This window comes from Meleagris gallopavo, chromosome 1 (genome assembly GCF_000146605.3).
Source record: "Meleagris gallopavo isolate NT-WF06-2002-E0010 breed Aviagen turkey brand Nicholas breeding stock chromosome 1, Turkey_5.1, whole genome shotgun sequence".
NCBI lineage: Eukaryota > Metazoa > Chordata > Aves > Galliformes > Phasianidae > Meleagris > Meleagris gallopavo.
The window spans coordinates 1,127,100-1,144,447 of NC_015011.2; the positions used below are offsets into that span (position 1 = coordinate 1,127,100).

The 17,348-nt window shown below is 47.5% G+C and overlaps 1 protein-coding gene across 5 annotated transcripts in view; it reads left to right on the plus strand.

Annotated features, from left to right (window-relative positions):
- ANKRD16 (ankyrin repeat domain 16) overlaps window positions 1-16,030 on the plus strand; it is a 16,721-nt gene extending 691 nt beyond the window's left edge. For 2 of the 5 annotated variants that reach the window (XM_003201816.4, XM_010708956.3), the window contains exons 2-9: window positions 661-983; window positions 4,301-4,521; window positions 7,617-7,659; window positions 8,649-8,757; window positions 10,245-10,406; window positions 13,254-13,332; window positions 15,005-15,206; window positions 15,445-16,030. In XM_003201816.4, the coding sequence (XP_003201864.2) occupies window positions 670-983; window positions 4,301-4,521; window positions 7,617-7,659; window positions 8,649-8,757; window positions 10,245-10,406; window positions 13,254-13,332; window positions 15,005-15,162 (1,086 nt within the window). In that variant the 5' untranslated portion in view covers window positions 661-669 and the 3' untranslated portion in view covers window positions 15,163-15,206; window positions 15,445-16,030. Of the gene's footprint in view, window positions 1-202; window positions 303-660; window positions 984-4,300; window positions 4,522-7,616; window positions 7,660-8,648; window positions 8,758-10,244; window positions 10,407-13,169; window positions 13,333-15,004; window positions 15,207-15,444 lie in introns of those variants that run through there. The other 3 variants (XM_019613644.2, XM_019613707.2, XM_019613734.2) reach the window with 3 other exon arrangements.
- The last annotated feature ends 1,318 nt before the right edge of the window (window positions 16,031-17,348 follow it).

The window sequence follows — 17,348 nt, forward strand, 5'->3', positions numbered from 1 at the left end:
TTTTTTTTCTCCTGAAGGGAAAATAAAAATTCTCTTTTTTATTATCTATTTATTTATGTTGCTTTTCCTGAGGAAAAAGGAAATTTCTGGTGTTCCTAGAGAAGGGCCAATTTCTGTTCTTTCTCCCCCTTCAAGGAAGAAAGAAGTTTCTTTGTTGTTTTCCTGATGAAAAAATGAAAATTCTACTTTTTTCCTCCCTAAGGAACAAGAACATTTCTCTTTATCCTGAGGCAAAGCCTTCAGAATCCTCCAGTGTTGCTGAGGAAGAGGGAAGTGCTATTCAGAGTCAACTCTTTGAAAGGGTAGATAATAGCAGGACAAGGGGAAATGGTTTGAAGTTGAGGGAGGGAAGATTTAGATTGGATGTCAGGGGGAAGTTCTTTACTATGAGAGTAGTGAGGTGCTGGAACAGCTGCCCAGAGAGGTTGTGGATGCCCCGTCCATCCCTGGAGGTGTTCAAGGCCAGGTTGGATGGGGCTCTGGGTAGCCTGGGCTGGTATGAAATGGGGAGTTTGGCAGCCTTGCTTGCAGCAGGGGAGTTGGAGCTTCATGATCCTTGAGGTCCCTTCCAACCTTGGCCATTCTGTGATTCTCCTGAGGGGAGAGAAATGTCCACTTCAGAACAGCCGTAACTTTGCCTTTCCCCTCTTCTTTTTCCAGGCACAGAACATGGCAGAGTGGCCAAGGCTGCTGACCTTGGCCCGCCAAGGAAAGTTGAATCTTCTGGAGGCTGCACTGAGGGATGGAGCTGCCACCAACCTGCGCTGTGATCGCTCTGGGGACACACTGCTGCACGTGGCTGCTCGCCATGGCCACCTCCACCTTCTGGTCCTGATGCTGGATACACTGGGCATGGATGTGGAGGTAGCCAATGGGGACTACAAGAGACCCCTCCACGAAGCAGCCTCCATGGGGCACAGGGAGTGTGTCTCCTACCTCCTGGCCAAGGGAGCCAGCGTGGATTGTTTGAAAAGGGCTGATTGGTAGGTAGGCTTTATCCAAACCCTTCAGGGAGCAAAAGGCAGTGGAGATGGGGAAGGTTTTGGAGGACAAAATGTGTGAGGAGCACCTGAGGATAATTCAGCAAGACCAAGTGCCATGTCCTGCACTTTGGTCCCAACAACCCCAGGCAGTGCTACAGGCTTGGGGCAGAGTGGCTGGAAGACTGTGTAGAGGAAATGGACCTGGGGATATTGGTCAACACTTGGCTGAACATGAGTCAGTAGTGTGCCCAGGTGGCCAAGAAGGCCGGTGGCATCCTGGCTTGTATCAGAAATAATGTTACCAGCAGCAGCAGGGAAGTGATCATCTCCCTGTACTCAGCACTGGTGGAGCTGTACCTTGAGTACTGTGTTCAATTTTGGGCCCCTTAATACAAGAAGGATATTGAGGCCTTGGAGCATGTCCAGAAAAGGGCAACAAAGCTATGAGGGATCTGGAGCACAAGTCTTATGAGGAGCAGTTGAGGGAGCTGGGATTGTTTAATCTAGAGAGGAGGAAGCTCAGGGGTGACCTTAATACTCTGTGCAACTCCCTGAAGGGAGGTTGTGGCAAGATGGGGGTTGGGCTCTTCTCCCGTGGAACAAGCAATAGGATGAGATGGAATGGCCTCACGTTGTGCCAGGGGAGATTCAGCTTGGACATTAGGAAATAATTCTTCTCCAAAAGAGTGGTCAGGCACTGGAACATGCTGCCCAGAGAGGTGGTGGAGTCCTAAACCTGGAGGTGTTAAAAAAAAATGTTTAGATGTTGTACTGAGGCCTGTTGTTTAATGGGGAAATATTGGTGGTTGGACTGGATGATCTTGGAGGTCTTTTCCAACCTTGGTGATTCTATGGTTTGTTCAACCCAAAGAGGAGATTGGGGGAAGAACTCATGGCAGCCCACAGCTTCATAGAATCATAGAATTATTAAGGTTGGAAAAGACCTCTAAGATCACCAAGTCCAAGCCATCCCCACCATGCCCACTAATCATGTCCCTCAGTGCTGCATCTCCACATTCCTTGAACACATCCAGGAATGGTGACTCCTTGGGCAGCCTCTTCCAATGCCACTCTTTTTGTGAAGAATTTTTTCCTAATATCCAACACAAATTCTGTTCCTGGGAAGCATTTGGACAACACTCTCAGTTGTAGGGTTTGCATTTTGGGTGGTGCTGTGTGGAGCCAGAAGTTGGATCCACAGTGATCATGGAATGGCCTGGGTTGAAAAGGATCATAATAATCATCTAGTTTCAACCACCCTGCTATGTGCAGAGTTGTCAACCACTAGACCAGGCCAAGGGATCCTTATGGGTCCCTTCCAGCTTGGAATATTCTGTGATTCTACAAATCTGAGGGTGGGAGCAAATTTAATTCCAGCTTTCTCACTGTTCTCCCCCTGTTTATCATGGAGGTTATAAGTTAGTGCTTCATTAGCAGATTCAATTTAAAAGCTTTGATCTCCTTCAGTTTGTTTCACTCCTTTGTGTGATAGTACTCAGTGTATCTCTTTCCTCTGGAACTGAAATAAGAAGTCAGAGACATTATAAAAAAAAACCAAACAACACCAAAGAAAACAAAAAAAACTTTGCTCCTGTTTCCTTCCAGCAAACAGAGCCTTTTGGGAAAGATTTGCTACTGATAAAATAACAGCATCACGACCCAAGAAAGAGCTAGTTTCTTCAGGGCTTTTATTTTTTGCCTGCTGTAGGAAACATATCATCAAATGGTGAGTGAATGAGCACTGGGGGTAGAAAACAAGGTCTATTCCACAGGCCTGCAGCAGGCCTGGGTTAAATAGAGTGCTACATACCTGTCAAACTCTGCTTTTGGGGAAGGAATACCTTCTAGCACCTTGCAGAAGAAAGCAAGAGATTCCCCCTAGCATGAATGAAAGGCGAGCAATGCCTTCTTGAAGCTGCAGTAACACAAAAGCAAAGGCAGCTTCCAAGTCCTCCTAATTAGAGGCTGTGCCAGCACCAAGCTGACATCAGGGGGAGCAGAGGAAGGCAGAGATCTCAGAACTGTGTGCAAGCCTGGTTTTCTGTGATAGGTCCACGGCACCACGGATTAAATACGGGGCACTGCATACATCCTGGCACGTGTCCTAGCCCTCAAAGTCTCATCTGCATTAAAATTATGTGCTGGTCTGAAGAGCTGTGTGGAAGTAGAGCTGCAGGATGCAATGAGCTTCAGTCTCAGCTCTGCCCATGCCAGACGTTTATCTCATCTCTTCTTAAAAACCTCCATCAATGGAGATTTTTATCTCTCCTCTCAGCACTCTCTGCACATCCTTAAAACTGGAAGCATTTGTCCTCGTGTCAAAGCCAAATCTTTCACCGTGCTTTGTCCAACGGGAAGAGTTTTTTGTGCTGTTCTTGTGAATGGGGAAATGTATTTCTTTTTGTCCTCAGCTGACACGTGTCAGTTGGTGCTGGTGAGCTGTTCATCATTTCTGGGACAGCTCAAGATTTCTATCCAATCTGTGCAAGCACCCAGAGTTTGATGATGGGGTGAAGTTTTTGGATCGATAAAATGGTGAATATGGCTCCTATTTGCAACGGTTAAACCTTTATTATTCCTAATGCCTGTTGGTTAGGTAACGTGGTAATTAAAGAAAACAAATTGCTGCTGCTGAGATCATTAAAATGAGTCATCAACGAAGAGCCTAATGCTGGAGATGAAGGTTCACTGCCTTAAGTAACCCATGCTTTGCCTTGAGGGTAAGCCCTCAGCTGACACCCATCTCTGTGCTCCCTCAGGGTTGGCTATAGAACCTACAACCTCTCTGGTCCTTGCAGGGGGGAAGGGAGAAGGAGATAAGGAATTTCTCCTATCCAAAAAGGAAAAATTAGAAGCTGAACCTTTCCAGGCAGGAGTTGGTGTTGTTAATCTGTAATGCATGGGTTTCAGCTGTGAGTGGGTGTGGGATTGGAAGCAGGGCAAGGTGGGCTGTTGTCTGTGTGCAGGTTGTACCTGCTGACCTTGCTTGCCAGGAACCCCACACAATCTGTGCGAAGGACAGCCCCAAAACTATGGGATGGAGAAAATGCTGTTCTGCTGGGGAGCTTGTAGAAATGTTCCTCCATACCAAAGGTTGTTCTCAGGCACATGAAACAGGACAACGCTCTGAAAATCTTCCCTCTGAAACAATTCCTTGGCATCAGATGTTTTTCAGAGTGGCGTTTGCTGGCAGTCACGCTAGGAGAAGTGTTGTTGTCCATGGTTTGCTACCTACAACCACAGCTGACCCTCTGGATGACAGGGGTAGGACTGACCAGGATAGGAAACACTGCTTTTAATCATCTCTTTTCTTTCAGGACTCCCCTAATGATGGCTTGCACCAGGCAGAACCTGGAGGTGATCAAAGAGCTCGTGGAGCATGGAGCCAACCCGCTGCTGAAGAACAAGGATGGTTGGAACTGCTTCCACATTGCAAGCAGGGAGGGCCATCTCCAGGTTCTCCAGTACCTGTTGGCTGTGTCCCCAAGCAGCTGGGACACAGAGAGCACCATCAGGAGAACACCACTGCACACAGCAGGTCAGGAGAGTCCTGTCCCCAGTGCTAATGAGGTTGGAGGGTCCTCAGTTCCCATTTCACTGAATGTTATCTGTGTGTTTTTTCCCAATTTGGTTCATAGTCTCACCAGTTTTTGTAAGGGATGCATCTCAAACCAATCCATCCTTCTTCAGATGCTCAGTGGATTAAGCCTTTGTGGTAAATCTGAAGAGCAGTAGGGTTGGTAGGCACAGCACCCAGTAGAATTGCATTGCAGGTTTTGTTATTCTTGTGTTCCCCTTAAGAAGGAAGGTAGCATTGAGTGGGCAGAAATGCAGACTGCTTTCTGCATAGGTACTCTGTGCTGGGAGAGTACTGAGGCTGAGTCTGCTGTGCCCAATTCCCTTTTTAAACCCTTCTCAGTGGCTTAGAAGGGAGATATATGGGACCTATAAAGGGAATGACCTGGTCTGAAGAACTTCAGACATTATCTGAAAACGTAGTAGGAGGCAGAAAGACAGTTACCTGAATGGCAACCCAGAGGCATTTTGTGTTTGGTTTCTGGCTTTTAGACTTTCCTTCCATCGTTAAGAACTGGATGCCTAACTGATGAATGCCACATGGTGTACCTCAGTTAAGTCCTTCATGTTTTACTAAGTTGGATGGCCTCAAAATCTGTTAATTCAGAATTAAGTTTGTCCTGACACATCTTGTTTTGCTTGCAGAGTAGCAGGTCTGCTTACCCACAGAGATGTGCAAGGTCAGCCATACAGATAACATTTGTGTTTCCAGGGCAGAAATCCCATTAACTCTGCCCTCCAGAGATGCTGTGGGATGATGAAGGGGGTCAGGGAAGGGAAAAGTGTGTGACAGCACTTTGGAACGATGGTGTGGGGCAGCCTTGGGGCTGCAGGATGATGGCTTACCTGAAACTAAAATGTGCTGTTCCTGAGTGGGGATTTGGCTTTATTTCCTGGTGCTCATCCATGCCACCGTGGGAGATCTGAGCATGGGGAGCCATTGCTTAAAGCCACAACTACCTAAATTCATTTCCAAAAGACTGTAATAGGGATTGACTCTCTGGAAAGACCCGAGGTATAGGGAGGAGTCCTCTACTGTGCTGTAATTAATCTGTTGGGTATATCACCCTTTTGGCTGTCATTCTTATTACTTCTTCAGCCCTCAGCAGTCGCCTGTCCACCACGCTGTGCTCATCAACAGTGACAGTCCCAGCCTACAGGCACTGACTGCTCCATAGTCCTTGTGCTTGACCTGAGAGTGAAAAATAGCTGATGTGCTGTTTGATGTCTCATGCTGAGCGGTGAGGAGCAGCTTGCGTGAGTGAGAAATGGGTAATCCTTGCTTATCTGCGTGTTCTGCTCTCCCTGTGTAATCCCAAGTCTTCTGTCCTTGTGCCTGCATCAGTTGGCTGGGCTCACAGCCCCTCTCAGCCTTTAGATGGATGTCCAGAATATGGAGATGGAGGAATGTGTATAAATATAGGTGAGGAATTTCCTGCAGAACACCTTGAAGTATCTTTTCCTGCCTCATAACGCTTGGGATATGGGGCTACAGTAGTTATCTCTACCCCACCATGTTTGACCTTCCCCATGGCAAAGCCTTCAACACGTTTTGTGTTGATTTCCAGTCATTACACTGATAAATCCACTTCAGACTGAGCCACAGTGAAGCAGCAGCTGCTGCAGAAGCAATGGGGCAGCAGGAAAGCCTGGAGCTGTTAAACCACCTTTGCCCCCAGCATCACTTTAACACAGGACCATGCTGGAGGCATGCTCATTGCATGCACTGCTCAGTGCTGGTGCCAGCATGCAGACACAGCTCCTAAGGCTGCTGGGGGAAATCAGGTCAGATGAGCTGCCTTCTCCATGAGTTTACATCCTTGGGTGTGGATATGAGCTCGTTAACCCGTGACCAGGCCAGCTGCCTTCCTGGCACCATTATCCCTGGGTAGATGGTGGGTAATATTCTCCCCTTGCCATTTATTTATTTTTTTTTAGGCTGATTCTTCAAGCGTTGCTTCTTCATATATCCATAGCCTAAGGCAAGAGAGGGGGGGAGATGTAATTAGAGGAAGTGGATTGCTACAGCAGATCCAAGCACAGCAGCTTTCTCGTGTCTGTGTTGCTGTACAGGGATATAATTGTGTTGCTTGGGTGGCTTTTTCTTTTTTCAGACAGCTTGGCTTTTTTTAAAGCCCGTGTTTCAAAAATCTTTTTCACAGCGTGATTCTGCCTGAATTTACATCAGCCCAGGTGAAGGGGTGCTGTGTGGGAAGGGAGCAAGAAAACACAGCCAACGTCAGGGAGGGTGGGAGTGCTGGTTGGGCTTTCAAAGAGCATCTATTGTGCAGCCACATCTGAAGGTTATTGCTGTTAACACATTCACTGGGGGCTGCTCTTCTATGGCATGGATAAACAGCCTGATGTCGCAGCCCTGAACTTGGCTTGATCATTTATTCTTTATTTCATTTATTTCATTCTACGACCTGCCAGAATAGCAAAACCCACACATACACGCACACAAAAAAAGCCTGATTAAGGCTGCCTGTATGTTGCTGTAATATGAAGTTTATTTAAAAAAAAAAAAAATTATTTCAATGCATGATGTTCACATCCTCCCCCACTGCTGTTGTTTTCCCTCAGAGATGCTGTCTAGGCGAGGATGCTTCATTAGGATGATGAAATGGGAGGGATGGTTGGTCTGAGTGGCTGAGGAAGGGTGAAAATGCCATCCAGCTCTTCACCATCTCTTTGTGTTGATTTTGCATCTCATAGATTTCACTTCAGGGATTAAGGAATACTGGCAGGAAAAGATCTTTGTGTCAGCTTAATTGTGTGTACTCTCTCACGCATGCAGTCTGCAAGTAGAAGCAAACGAGGCTGGTATGCATACTTTTCCCCTGTTTTACTATAGAATCAGGAGAAGAGAAGACTTGAGACCCAGAGGCAATGTTTTAATTACAAAAATAAAAGCAGAAGCTTTGAATACGAAGCTTCTCAGACCTCCTCCCTATCTCATGAATAAGCCAAAAGGGTCCGAAACCTGATTATGTTTCACCGTGGGCAGACAGCGACGTGGAAACATAAATTACCCTTTGCTTCCTCTCTCTCTTACAGCAATGCACGGCTGTTTTGATGCTGTGGAGCTGCTCCTGGAGCGGTAAGCAAGCTTCCTCCCAGTGCTACATCTCCTCTCTCCCCCGCCTCCATCCAGCCACCAGCACACAAAGGGCGTTTATTCCATCCGGGAAGCTCAGCTGCACAGCTGCTCTGCATGCGATCCTGAGGCTGTCTCTGTTTTTTCCTGGCTTTTCACGGCTGGTGTTGGGCCTTGCAGGCAAACAGCAGCTCCGGATGGGCTCAGATGGCCTCAGACCTCGCTGTGACATAAGCCCTGGTTATATAACTCGGCTCTTCCTCTGTGCTGATTCATTCCTGTTGCCTCCAGTGTGGCCATATGATAACAAGGAAAGAGTTTTCTGCCCAGCTTGGTCTTCGTGCATCTCCTCCAGGCTTTATTTCCAGGCTTCAGCTCCTGGGAGACTGCTATGAAGTGGCTTTAAATCAGCCTATGCCCAGTCATCCTGATCCTGTTGCCTTCCTAAATAGTGCTGCAAGAGCTGAAGCAGCTTTCCCCAGGCATTGCAACCACTGCAACCGTTAGCCTGACCCATTCATGTTCATGCTTGGCCCAGCATAAATGTAGCCCTGTGATTTGAGCCAGGCTTTCAATTTTAATTTGCTCTTCTCTCATTTCAACGGAGCTTTAGCCTGATTGAGACCTGTGGGCATTGATTTTGTACGTGACATTGTTGGGTGAAGCTAAGATTTCCTCCTCTGCAAGGTTTGGGTGCACCTTAGTCCTTATAGCATCATCTCTTTGGGGAGCAGGGGAAGTGAAAATGATCTGTAGAACCTGAATGAGCTGCACTGGCTGAGTACCACATCTCTGACCCTAAAATCCCTAGCTGGCCTGCATCTCAGATTGTAAAACACCAAGGCAGGTTTATGCATGGTGTGCAGACAGGCTCTATATATCTTCTTATTTATCCACTGATGATCTGCTGCTCCACCAGTGCAAAACAACTGAGATGGTGAGAATTTTGCAGCTGCCACCAACTCTGTCCTGGCTTTTGTCTTCTCTCTCAGGTGCCAATACAAACCTGACAGCAGGGACAATTGTGGAGTCACACCCTTTATGGATGCTATCCAGAACGGGCATGTCAACATTGCTCGACTGCTCCTGGAAAAACACCAAGTAGGTGCCAAAAACTTCTGCTCCCTTGTCCAATGACCTGAGCTAAAGCTGTCAGGACAGATGATCAGTTTGTAACCAAATCGTACCAAAGCAATTCAGGCAAACTTCCCATGGAAATGAATGAGATTTTTGTCAGCAGGAGTGGGATCGTGTAGGAGACCTCACCCTGTGACGGGGAAATGTCCCCTGGCTGGTGAAGGATGGAGGGACAGTGGCAGGGAAGGACAGAACTTGCCCTCTGCTGCAGGGACAGCAGTGTTAAAGCCAAAACTGGACTCTTGGGAGTGCCAGGGCTCAGTATGAAGGCTCCTCTGGCCACACTGAGGGTGGATAAACCAAAGGCACATTGCTGAACCAGCAGCAGCTCGGCTCTGACCTCCCTCTCTTGAGACAGCTGCTGCTCCCATCTTTGTCTCCCAGTAATCTCCTATTTCCTCCGGCACACAAGGCATAATAGGGATGTCATTAGAGCCAATTGTGCGTGGTAGGAACCAGACCACTGCATTATTTATTGACTGCTGAGTTAATGTGAGATGGTTGGAGACCACCTAATGGCTGATTCTCACGGAGGTGGAGCTGTTCCTCTCTTCTCACCCCTTCTGCTATTTCATGGCCTGCCTTCTGCACCAATTTCAAGGCAATTTGCTGGCCTGGCAGAAAGCTAGCATGGTACAAACAGTGAACCTGCCTGTGCCACACTGAATTGGCCAGCTGAGCTCCCAGCATGGCATAGGATGGGCCAGAAGCACATAAAAGGAATGTGGGACCCCAATTCTCTGCATGCAGCAGGACAGGGCTGCAGAGACAGTTTGGTGCTCTAAGTATGTTCAAGTGCTTGTTAACTTCAGATGTTTCTGCTCTTGTGTTTGTGTGTCAAACAGTATTACAGTATGAAATGTTTGCTTACATTTTTTTCAGTCTCACACTTCAGACGATGAGGATGGAATTGTGGATTTCATTTCCTCATTCTGGTGCTCTGGCTTACAGCCATGAAACCAGCACTGGAAACATTAAAGGCAGTACAAAATGGTAGTAAAACTTTCTAGGTCAGACCATGAGACTGCAAGAAGATGTATTATATCCTTTTAGACAAGTACGCTGTGTACTATCCATATGACCCATCTTGGTTTTGTGTCTTTGTGGTTGCATTCAGAGACTCACAGAAGAGATTTCTTGAAGTCCTGCATTCATCTCTCTCCCTTGAACCTACATCCAAATTCTTCTCTTCCACTTCAGAGGCTGGAGATGGGTTGTTTCTTGCTGCTTTGGCTTGTTCTTCTATTTTGATACTACTCTTGCTTGTCTCAAGCTCAGCAGAGACCTGGCTCTGGTCTGCAAATGACAGTGCTACCAAACCTGGTGTCACTTGGTGCGGGTGGCATCCCTTGTGTTCATTGTTGCCGCTGTGGCAGGCAAACTCTGCTTGTCCTTCAGAGTTTTGCCAGGCTGTTCATTGCTTTCCTTTTCCCCCCTTCCCTTTGTTTCAGGCTTGTCCCACAGCTGTAGATGCTCTGGGTGCTCAGCCTCTGCATCGGGCAGCAGTCACAGCACAGGATGGAGCCATCCAATTCCTTGTCTCTGAGCTGGGTGTCGATGTCAATGGGAGAGCAACAGCCCTACAGCTGACAGCACTGCACTACGCAGCCAAGGTTTGTCCTTATCCCTCTGTTTCCTCTGCAAAGCCTTTGACAGTTGCTGCACTACCATCAGGCATCTAAAAGCTTAGGTGTTTGCCACTGATGAAGGATTTACATTCCTAGCTCATCCTCTGTTATTGTCTGTTCCTGGCCAACCCCGTACCCTACTCAGTGTTTTTCAGACCCTTAAGTGTGACCAGCTGTCTGTACTGTGGTGGATGTCTGACTTGCTTTGTTCACTACAAATCCTGACAGTATCTGACTGTGCTGAGGGTGGTTGAACCCCCCTGCATGGAATATGGCTGAGTGGCACTGAGAGAGCAGAGGTGGGTGGCAATAGGGCACTTTCCTTTACCACTCATACAGTTGGTCGTGCTGTGGGTAAGACTTGACCCACATCTCTGGTGGGAATCATTCTTCCAATCTATCACAAAATGTAGTGCCTGGAGAGAGTCCACTCTGCTGGTTAATGGGAGCTGTGGACGTGAACAGTTCATGAGAGGTGATGGTTCTTCACCAGCATCATCTCTCACCTGACAGGATAGGATTGGTGGACACTACTCAGATTTCTTTCTCTTCTTTCTTCAGTCTTGCTGGTTTGGACCCTGGTGGATCAGAAGCTGGTCTCCATGCCAGCAGCTTGCTGAACACAAAAAGCCTCATGTGCTGTGAGACACTGTTTGTCCCAGGAGGTCAGATTCTGGCCTTCCTGTAGCCAGGCATGGGAAAAGAGATGTAGAAAGGTGGAGGGAGCTCCCAGTGCTTATCAGTGTCCTTCATACAACAGTTGTTTGGAATTCCAGTCGGAGTTGTTTGAGCTTTCTCCTCCTCTTGTCTCATGCCTGTGAAGAGTAAAATTATGGGTCCTGCAATGCTCCCTGGGCATGCAGAGCAGATCCCCAAAGCCTCCCTGCTGACCAGAATTCCCCTTGAGGGCCTGCTGTCTCACTTCTGCTTTATGCTGCTGACTGCCTGTGCTCCAAAGGAAACATCCCTGCTCAGAGCCCAGCATGTCAAACCTCATGAGCTTTAACACAGCGCTCAGAGTCTTGTAGTGGGAATGAAGCAGCATCCCCGTGCCCCATTCCTACAAAAGCATCAATGACACTCACTGAGAGTGCTGGCAACAGCATTCTCCTCCAGCAGGACCCAGCCGTGGCATTTGCTGGCTCCCACAAAGGAAGCTTTTCTCCCATGCTCTAAGAAACCATGTTGAAAGCCCTTTTGGTTGCCAAGGGTACGTTTAACAGCAAGGCTATTGGGGAAAATAATGTGCCTTGGAGAAGATCCCAGCTCTGTCTTGGTGAGCGGCTGATTGGGGAGCAATTTGATGGGCTTCTCATCCTTCCCGAGGCTCAGTGTCACTTTATATTTACAGCATCACTTGTTTGGCCGGTGGTGTTTTGGTGTTGTATTTTTTTTTCTTTTTTTTCTTTTTTTTCCCTTATTACTTTGCATTTATAAATACATGAAAATCAAATTATGCTTTCAACTCAATTTGCTGCCAAGGCTGTGGCAGCAAAAGCAGTTCCTGGCTTTGCTGTCTTTGCCACTGAGAGGCATGCAGCAGGGAAATGGGAATGTGATGCTACTGAGTTGTATGATAATGGGGAAAAGAGTGGGTGGTAAGGATAAAAATAAGGGCCTTCCACTCTCATGCCACATTACAAAGGCTAATTCATTGCATGGAAGAAGGAAATACAAAATCAGGCGCATTATTTAGGGAGAGAGGATTTATTTCAGGCCAAGCTTGTGAAGCCAGGACGGGTGTGAGGGCTGCATTGCATTTCCCCCTGCAGCATTTACATTTGGCTGCTGGCAGAGGCATGGTAGAGAGCACCACGGGTTGTGCTTGTGTTTAAGTGTGGTGCTGTACATCTCCCAAGGCATTACAAATGCTGGAGCAATCCTTCAGGAAGTGCAGATGTCTGAAGGTATGCAGATAGAAGCACAGCAGAGCACATCAGCAGCAGGTTCTTCTCTCTGAGCTGAAATACGCCTCAAGAAGAGCAGCTGTAGATCTCCCTAATACTTGCAGTAAATTTACAGCATGGGACAACAGCAGTTCTATGGTGACATTGTCCTTTTAACAAGCAGCCAGCTGTCCTTTATTAAAGGTAAGTCAGGGATCCTAGAGCTCTGTGGCTAGCAGAAGTTAAAAGCATTTTAATTGAGTTACTCGACGGGAGGAGAGGAAAAGGCAGGATCTGTTGACAAATCAGTGCACTAATTTGCCATTAAGAAACATCTTTAGGTCTTGTCACCCAGTGCTAAGTCAGAGGTCATTTGTGCATTAACTCCTTTGTAGCCATCAGCAAGAGCAAAACTGCTCTGGGAGATGGTCCTCCTCTGAGTCTTTAACTGTAACACCACCACCAGAGACATCCCTGCACTGTAGCATCATCTTAAGTACTTGCAATGCTTTTAATTTGAAATTGTGAGGAAAAAATTGCAGAGAGGATTATGTTCTGGGATGCCTCTTGCTTTCTTCTTTTGGCCTCTGGGTCAAAATTGCTGGCAAGGGCTTCGCAGGAAGGCTGAGCAAAGGCTGAGCTGAGAGTCCTGTAGCAGCAACGTGGCCGTGTGTGGGCAGTCCCTGCCTAATGGAATGGATCTGCACAGCCACAAGCATACAACAGAGATTTTCAGCTGCTCTAAGATCCTCTGGATCTTGTAACAATTCCTGGTGGTCCCAAATTTGACCGTGGCAGATTCACTTTGCATCTGTGCCTTTGCAGGTGCCTGGAGATTGGTTGTGGCCTTTTTTCTTTTCAGGCCTGTGTCGTTTCTTCTAAATGCAAAGGAACTGTGCTGGTTTTGCTGAACAAATAACACACATACCTGTGCTCACCACTGCAGGAAGGACACACGTGCACCATTCAAATGCTGCTGTCCCTGGGTGCCAACATCCATGCAAAGGATGGGAAGAACCGTTCTGGTAAGCATCCTGAGCTACGTGTTCACACACCGTGTTGCAGCAAGACTCTGCTTTAGGAACAGGAGCCTCTAAAGCAGCCTGTGCTGCATCTGCTTGTACAAGGAGATGCCAGGTGCATGGATGCAAGCAGCTCTTGGAGCAGCACAGCATATGAACCCTGGTCTTTTTAAAAAAATTTTGGCAACTTTCATTTAGTAGCTCTCTTCTTGCTGGACTTTCTGATGTCTAGTGGTGCTTTGGAGCCTGTGCTGGGGCTTTTCCCCTGTGTGGACACGCTCATTTGGCTTTCTTTTTATGCAGCTGCTCATTTTGCATGAAGCTTTCAGGAGTTTTGGTACCCTTCATCAAACATGGTTGAAATTAGGCAGCTCAAAACTCTTAAGGTGGGCAGACAAACATGATTGCACTATCTCTAAAGCCTTATCAATTATCAAACTGCCTTATGAGTAAATAGTAACAGAGCTTGAAAGTAAACAGAGTTGCTATAGTAGTACCAGTGAGAGTATGAGGCATCTCTTGCATCAGCATCTCTCTCTCAAAAAAGAGTATATAGAAATGGTTTCAACCATTGCTAAAATTGGCAACTTCCCCAGCCTTGAAGTTTGCTTAATGACACGCTTCAGTGGTGAGATTGAACAGTCTTGCAACTCTCAATCTCTCCCCTCACCCCCTCAAGTAAATAAATTTGGGTTTTGCTGAACTTGTCCAGCCCTGGGAGCTTTGTGATGTTCTCCTCATACCCTGCACTCCTTTGCTGCATTTGTGTCGGTGTATACTGGGGTGTTTCCCACCCTAATCTGCTCCTGCAAAGTGTTCTACTTGAATTATCCTGCTCCACCCCTATGGGCAACAACAGCAGGAGATAATAACCCTCAGCATCAAAGATACTAACCCTATGCAGGTTTAGATCAGGAGACTAAGGCTGGCCCATCCTATAACGGGGCTATAGGGCTGCCTAACTGTGCTGGAGCTGAACTGAATCAGCCTGGAAGGCTCATTGGGATAAGCAGACTCCGTGAGCAGTGCTGTTTCAGCCTCCTCCTGTGGGATGCTCTTTGCTGTGTGCAGTACAGGGAAACCTTTCTGATTTACTCCTCAGCCCTGGAGTGAGCTGGCAGGATGCCCCAGCCCATAAGGGACCCAGGTCACATCCAGCACCTTTTCAAGCCACTCTCTCATGCATCACTGTTAAATCCACCCCAAATACAGAGCAATAAGATGCCCACAGCTAACACGGACCTTCTGCTCTGCTGCACAGCCTTTCCCTCCTGACATAGGCACCCTTTTCCCATGACTCAAAATGATCCAAGTTGGCTTAAGTCCTCCCAATCTGTTTGCAAACCTGTTTTGCTTTGGCTCAGCCAGCTTAGTATCACTCAATGGGTTGGAGAGACAGCCTGAAAGAGGGAGGTGGGTGCTCATAGCATTTCTACCAGCATGGCTGGGCTTGAAAAAAGAAGTATCCCATACATTTGTGGGTTCAGTCATCCCATTGGGAAGGCTGTGGCAGCTGAACCATTGTACAACTGCTTGGTTGAAGTTATCTTTCGGTGCATTTCCTCTGATAATTCAGTTTCCTTCACTGAGGATCCAACATTTGCTTCTGAAGTGGGCTGAAGCTGAAGCCAGCATGCAGTCTCAGTTCCTTCTTGACATCCTGTCTCTCCCACAGCCCTGCATGCAGCGTGTGCTGGGCAGCATGCAGCTGCTGCACAGATGCTGCTCAGCACAGGGCTGCAGGACAGCGAGGACAGCACAGGCACACTGGCACAGCAGCTTGCAAGGAAACCAGATGTCATCCAGGTTTTCCAAAAAATGTTTGTCAACTAATGAGACCAGCTGGGAAAAAGAGAAACCCACTTCGTTTCGGCTTGGTATGTTTGTAATTGCTTAATGAGTGTTTATATTAATGTTTAACACAGTGGATTTTTGCTCAAAGACTCAGCAGAGGAATCAAACTTAGCACTTGGAAAGTGAATTAAGGGAAAAGCATGTTGTAAATACAGTTATTTCGATGAGAGAACTAATATGTTGGGTGTGGGCTGTTGTGCTCCTGTTCTGATCCCATCTTTGTAAGTTCACGGATGCTTTTCTTTCACTTCCAAATTTCAGGGCTGAGCTACACCTCTTCCTGTGCAGCAGCAAATGCATCCTAACAGCTGCAGCTTCCCAAAGGAAAACCATCAAAGGAAGGTGCCTCGTGGGCTGCTGCTAGATGATCTCTGGGCACCTGCAGGGCTTGAACCCATTGGAGCCTGCCCAGCTCTCAGTACAGCCAAACATCCTGAAGGAGAAGAAACCTGCATCATTTTTACAGCCCTTAATGTAGCTGCTGTTCACAAATCTGTTAAGTTGCCATGTTTAAAAGCCCCTGAGAGAACACGGTGCAGCAAAACTGAGCTCTGAGTGCCTCCCTTCGTCAGGGCTAAGCTGCTGTGTGGATGAGTACAGGGAGACTTCGAGCTGCATCAGCCTCATACGTGGCCCAAGCCTGATCCCAAAGCCTGCTGACATCAATAGAAAGACCTAAGCCTTGTGGGGATCAGAGTGAAAAGGACTTCTTAGTTATTCCAGATGTGCTAAGCAGGGCTTCCTTACCAGCAGTGAAAAAACTGCTCCTTGAAGTGCAAGGGGCAGTGGTATAATTTGTAATGTAACCAGTAAGTCTGGAATATACATAAAGGTAAGAGCTACTAGAGCTGTTCAGTTTCTTTGTATCTATATGGAATAAGAAGCTTTCTCTTGCATGGAAGCCTACCCCAGTCCTTCCTGTAATGTCAAGTTGTAGCAAACAATGCTATTCCCCAGTTTTAGTGACAGCAGATGGTAAAAAGGAGAGGCCTATAAGCAGGCTGGGTTTTGCTCTGCCCCAAGCCCTGGTGCTCACATCATGTCATGATGCTCAGCTCATGTGTTCCCAGGAAGATTTAAGATGATGCTGAGCTCTGTTTGAGCAAGAAAATCCCCACTCTGCATTCCCTGGAACGGAATTTGCTGTGATGATACTGAGCTGGATAACAGCACTGTGCTCCTCGGGGACCTTTTAAGTTGGAGCATAAATTGGGGTGCTTTTAAGGACCAGAATGGACCTTCTGTTAGCAGTGGTTTGTAACCACACCTTTCTTTCTCCATCTGTGACATGAAGGAGATTCTTTGCCACCGAGGAGGATAAGAAATGAGTGCTGGAAGGTTCTAACAGTGCAATGGAAGCTGTGCCAGCCCCTTACCAAGTGGGTTTATTCCTCTAAAGATCCTGAATGCCTCTAGAAATCTGCCCTTCGTAAAGCAAATAGTAATTCTGCAGCCTGTAACTGCTTCATCCCCATTTTCTGTGATGTTAACAAGCCATGAAATAGCTATTTTCCCCTAATATTCCTCCTAATGAGCTCAGCTTGCTTGTGAATCCGAGCTTTTATGAGAAAGCAGATGAGAATATTTTCATATGCCTTTCATAGGTCTCAGGGCTGCTGCAAACACCTGAAAATTAGAAAAGGGAACTTGCATTATCTTGCATTATTTGTGAGGTGCTTTACACTTCCTGAAGCACGGAGGTGGGCACGAGTGCTGCATGCAGACACGTGCCTGTTGCACACCAGTGCAACCAGTGCGTGGTTGTGTGTGCGCCCGTTGCACTGATGCACATTGCACGTGCACAGATGCAGGCGCTCTTGCACCGATGCACACGTGGGCATTGCACGTATGCAAGCACCTCTTGCACCGATGCCTATTTTCACATTGCACCTGAGCAGGAACCCATTGCACCGATGCACGATGCACACGTGCAGGCACTCAGGGCACTGATGTACATTGCAACATATGCAGTATCCATTGGCACACATTGCCCTGCACACACCTGTGCGTTGCGTTGCGTTGCATTGCATTGCATTGCATGCAGCCGTGCAACAGCAGCACGCGCGTGCACGCGCCCCTCACACCAAACCCCGCAGCGATGCGCGCGCTGCCCACGTGACCCCTCCTCCCGCGCTGCGACGAGCGGGAGGGAAAGCGGAGGTTGG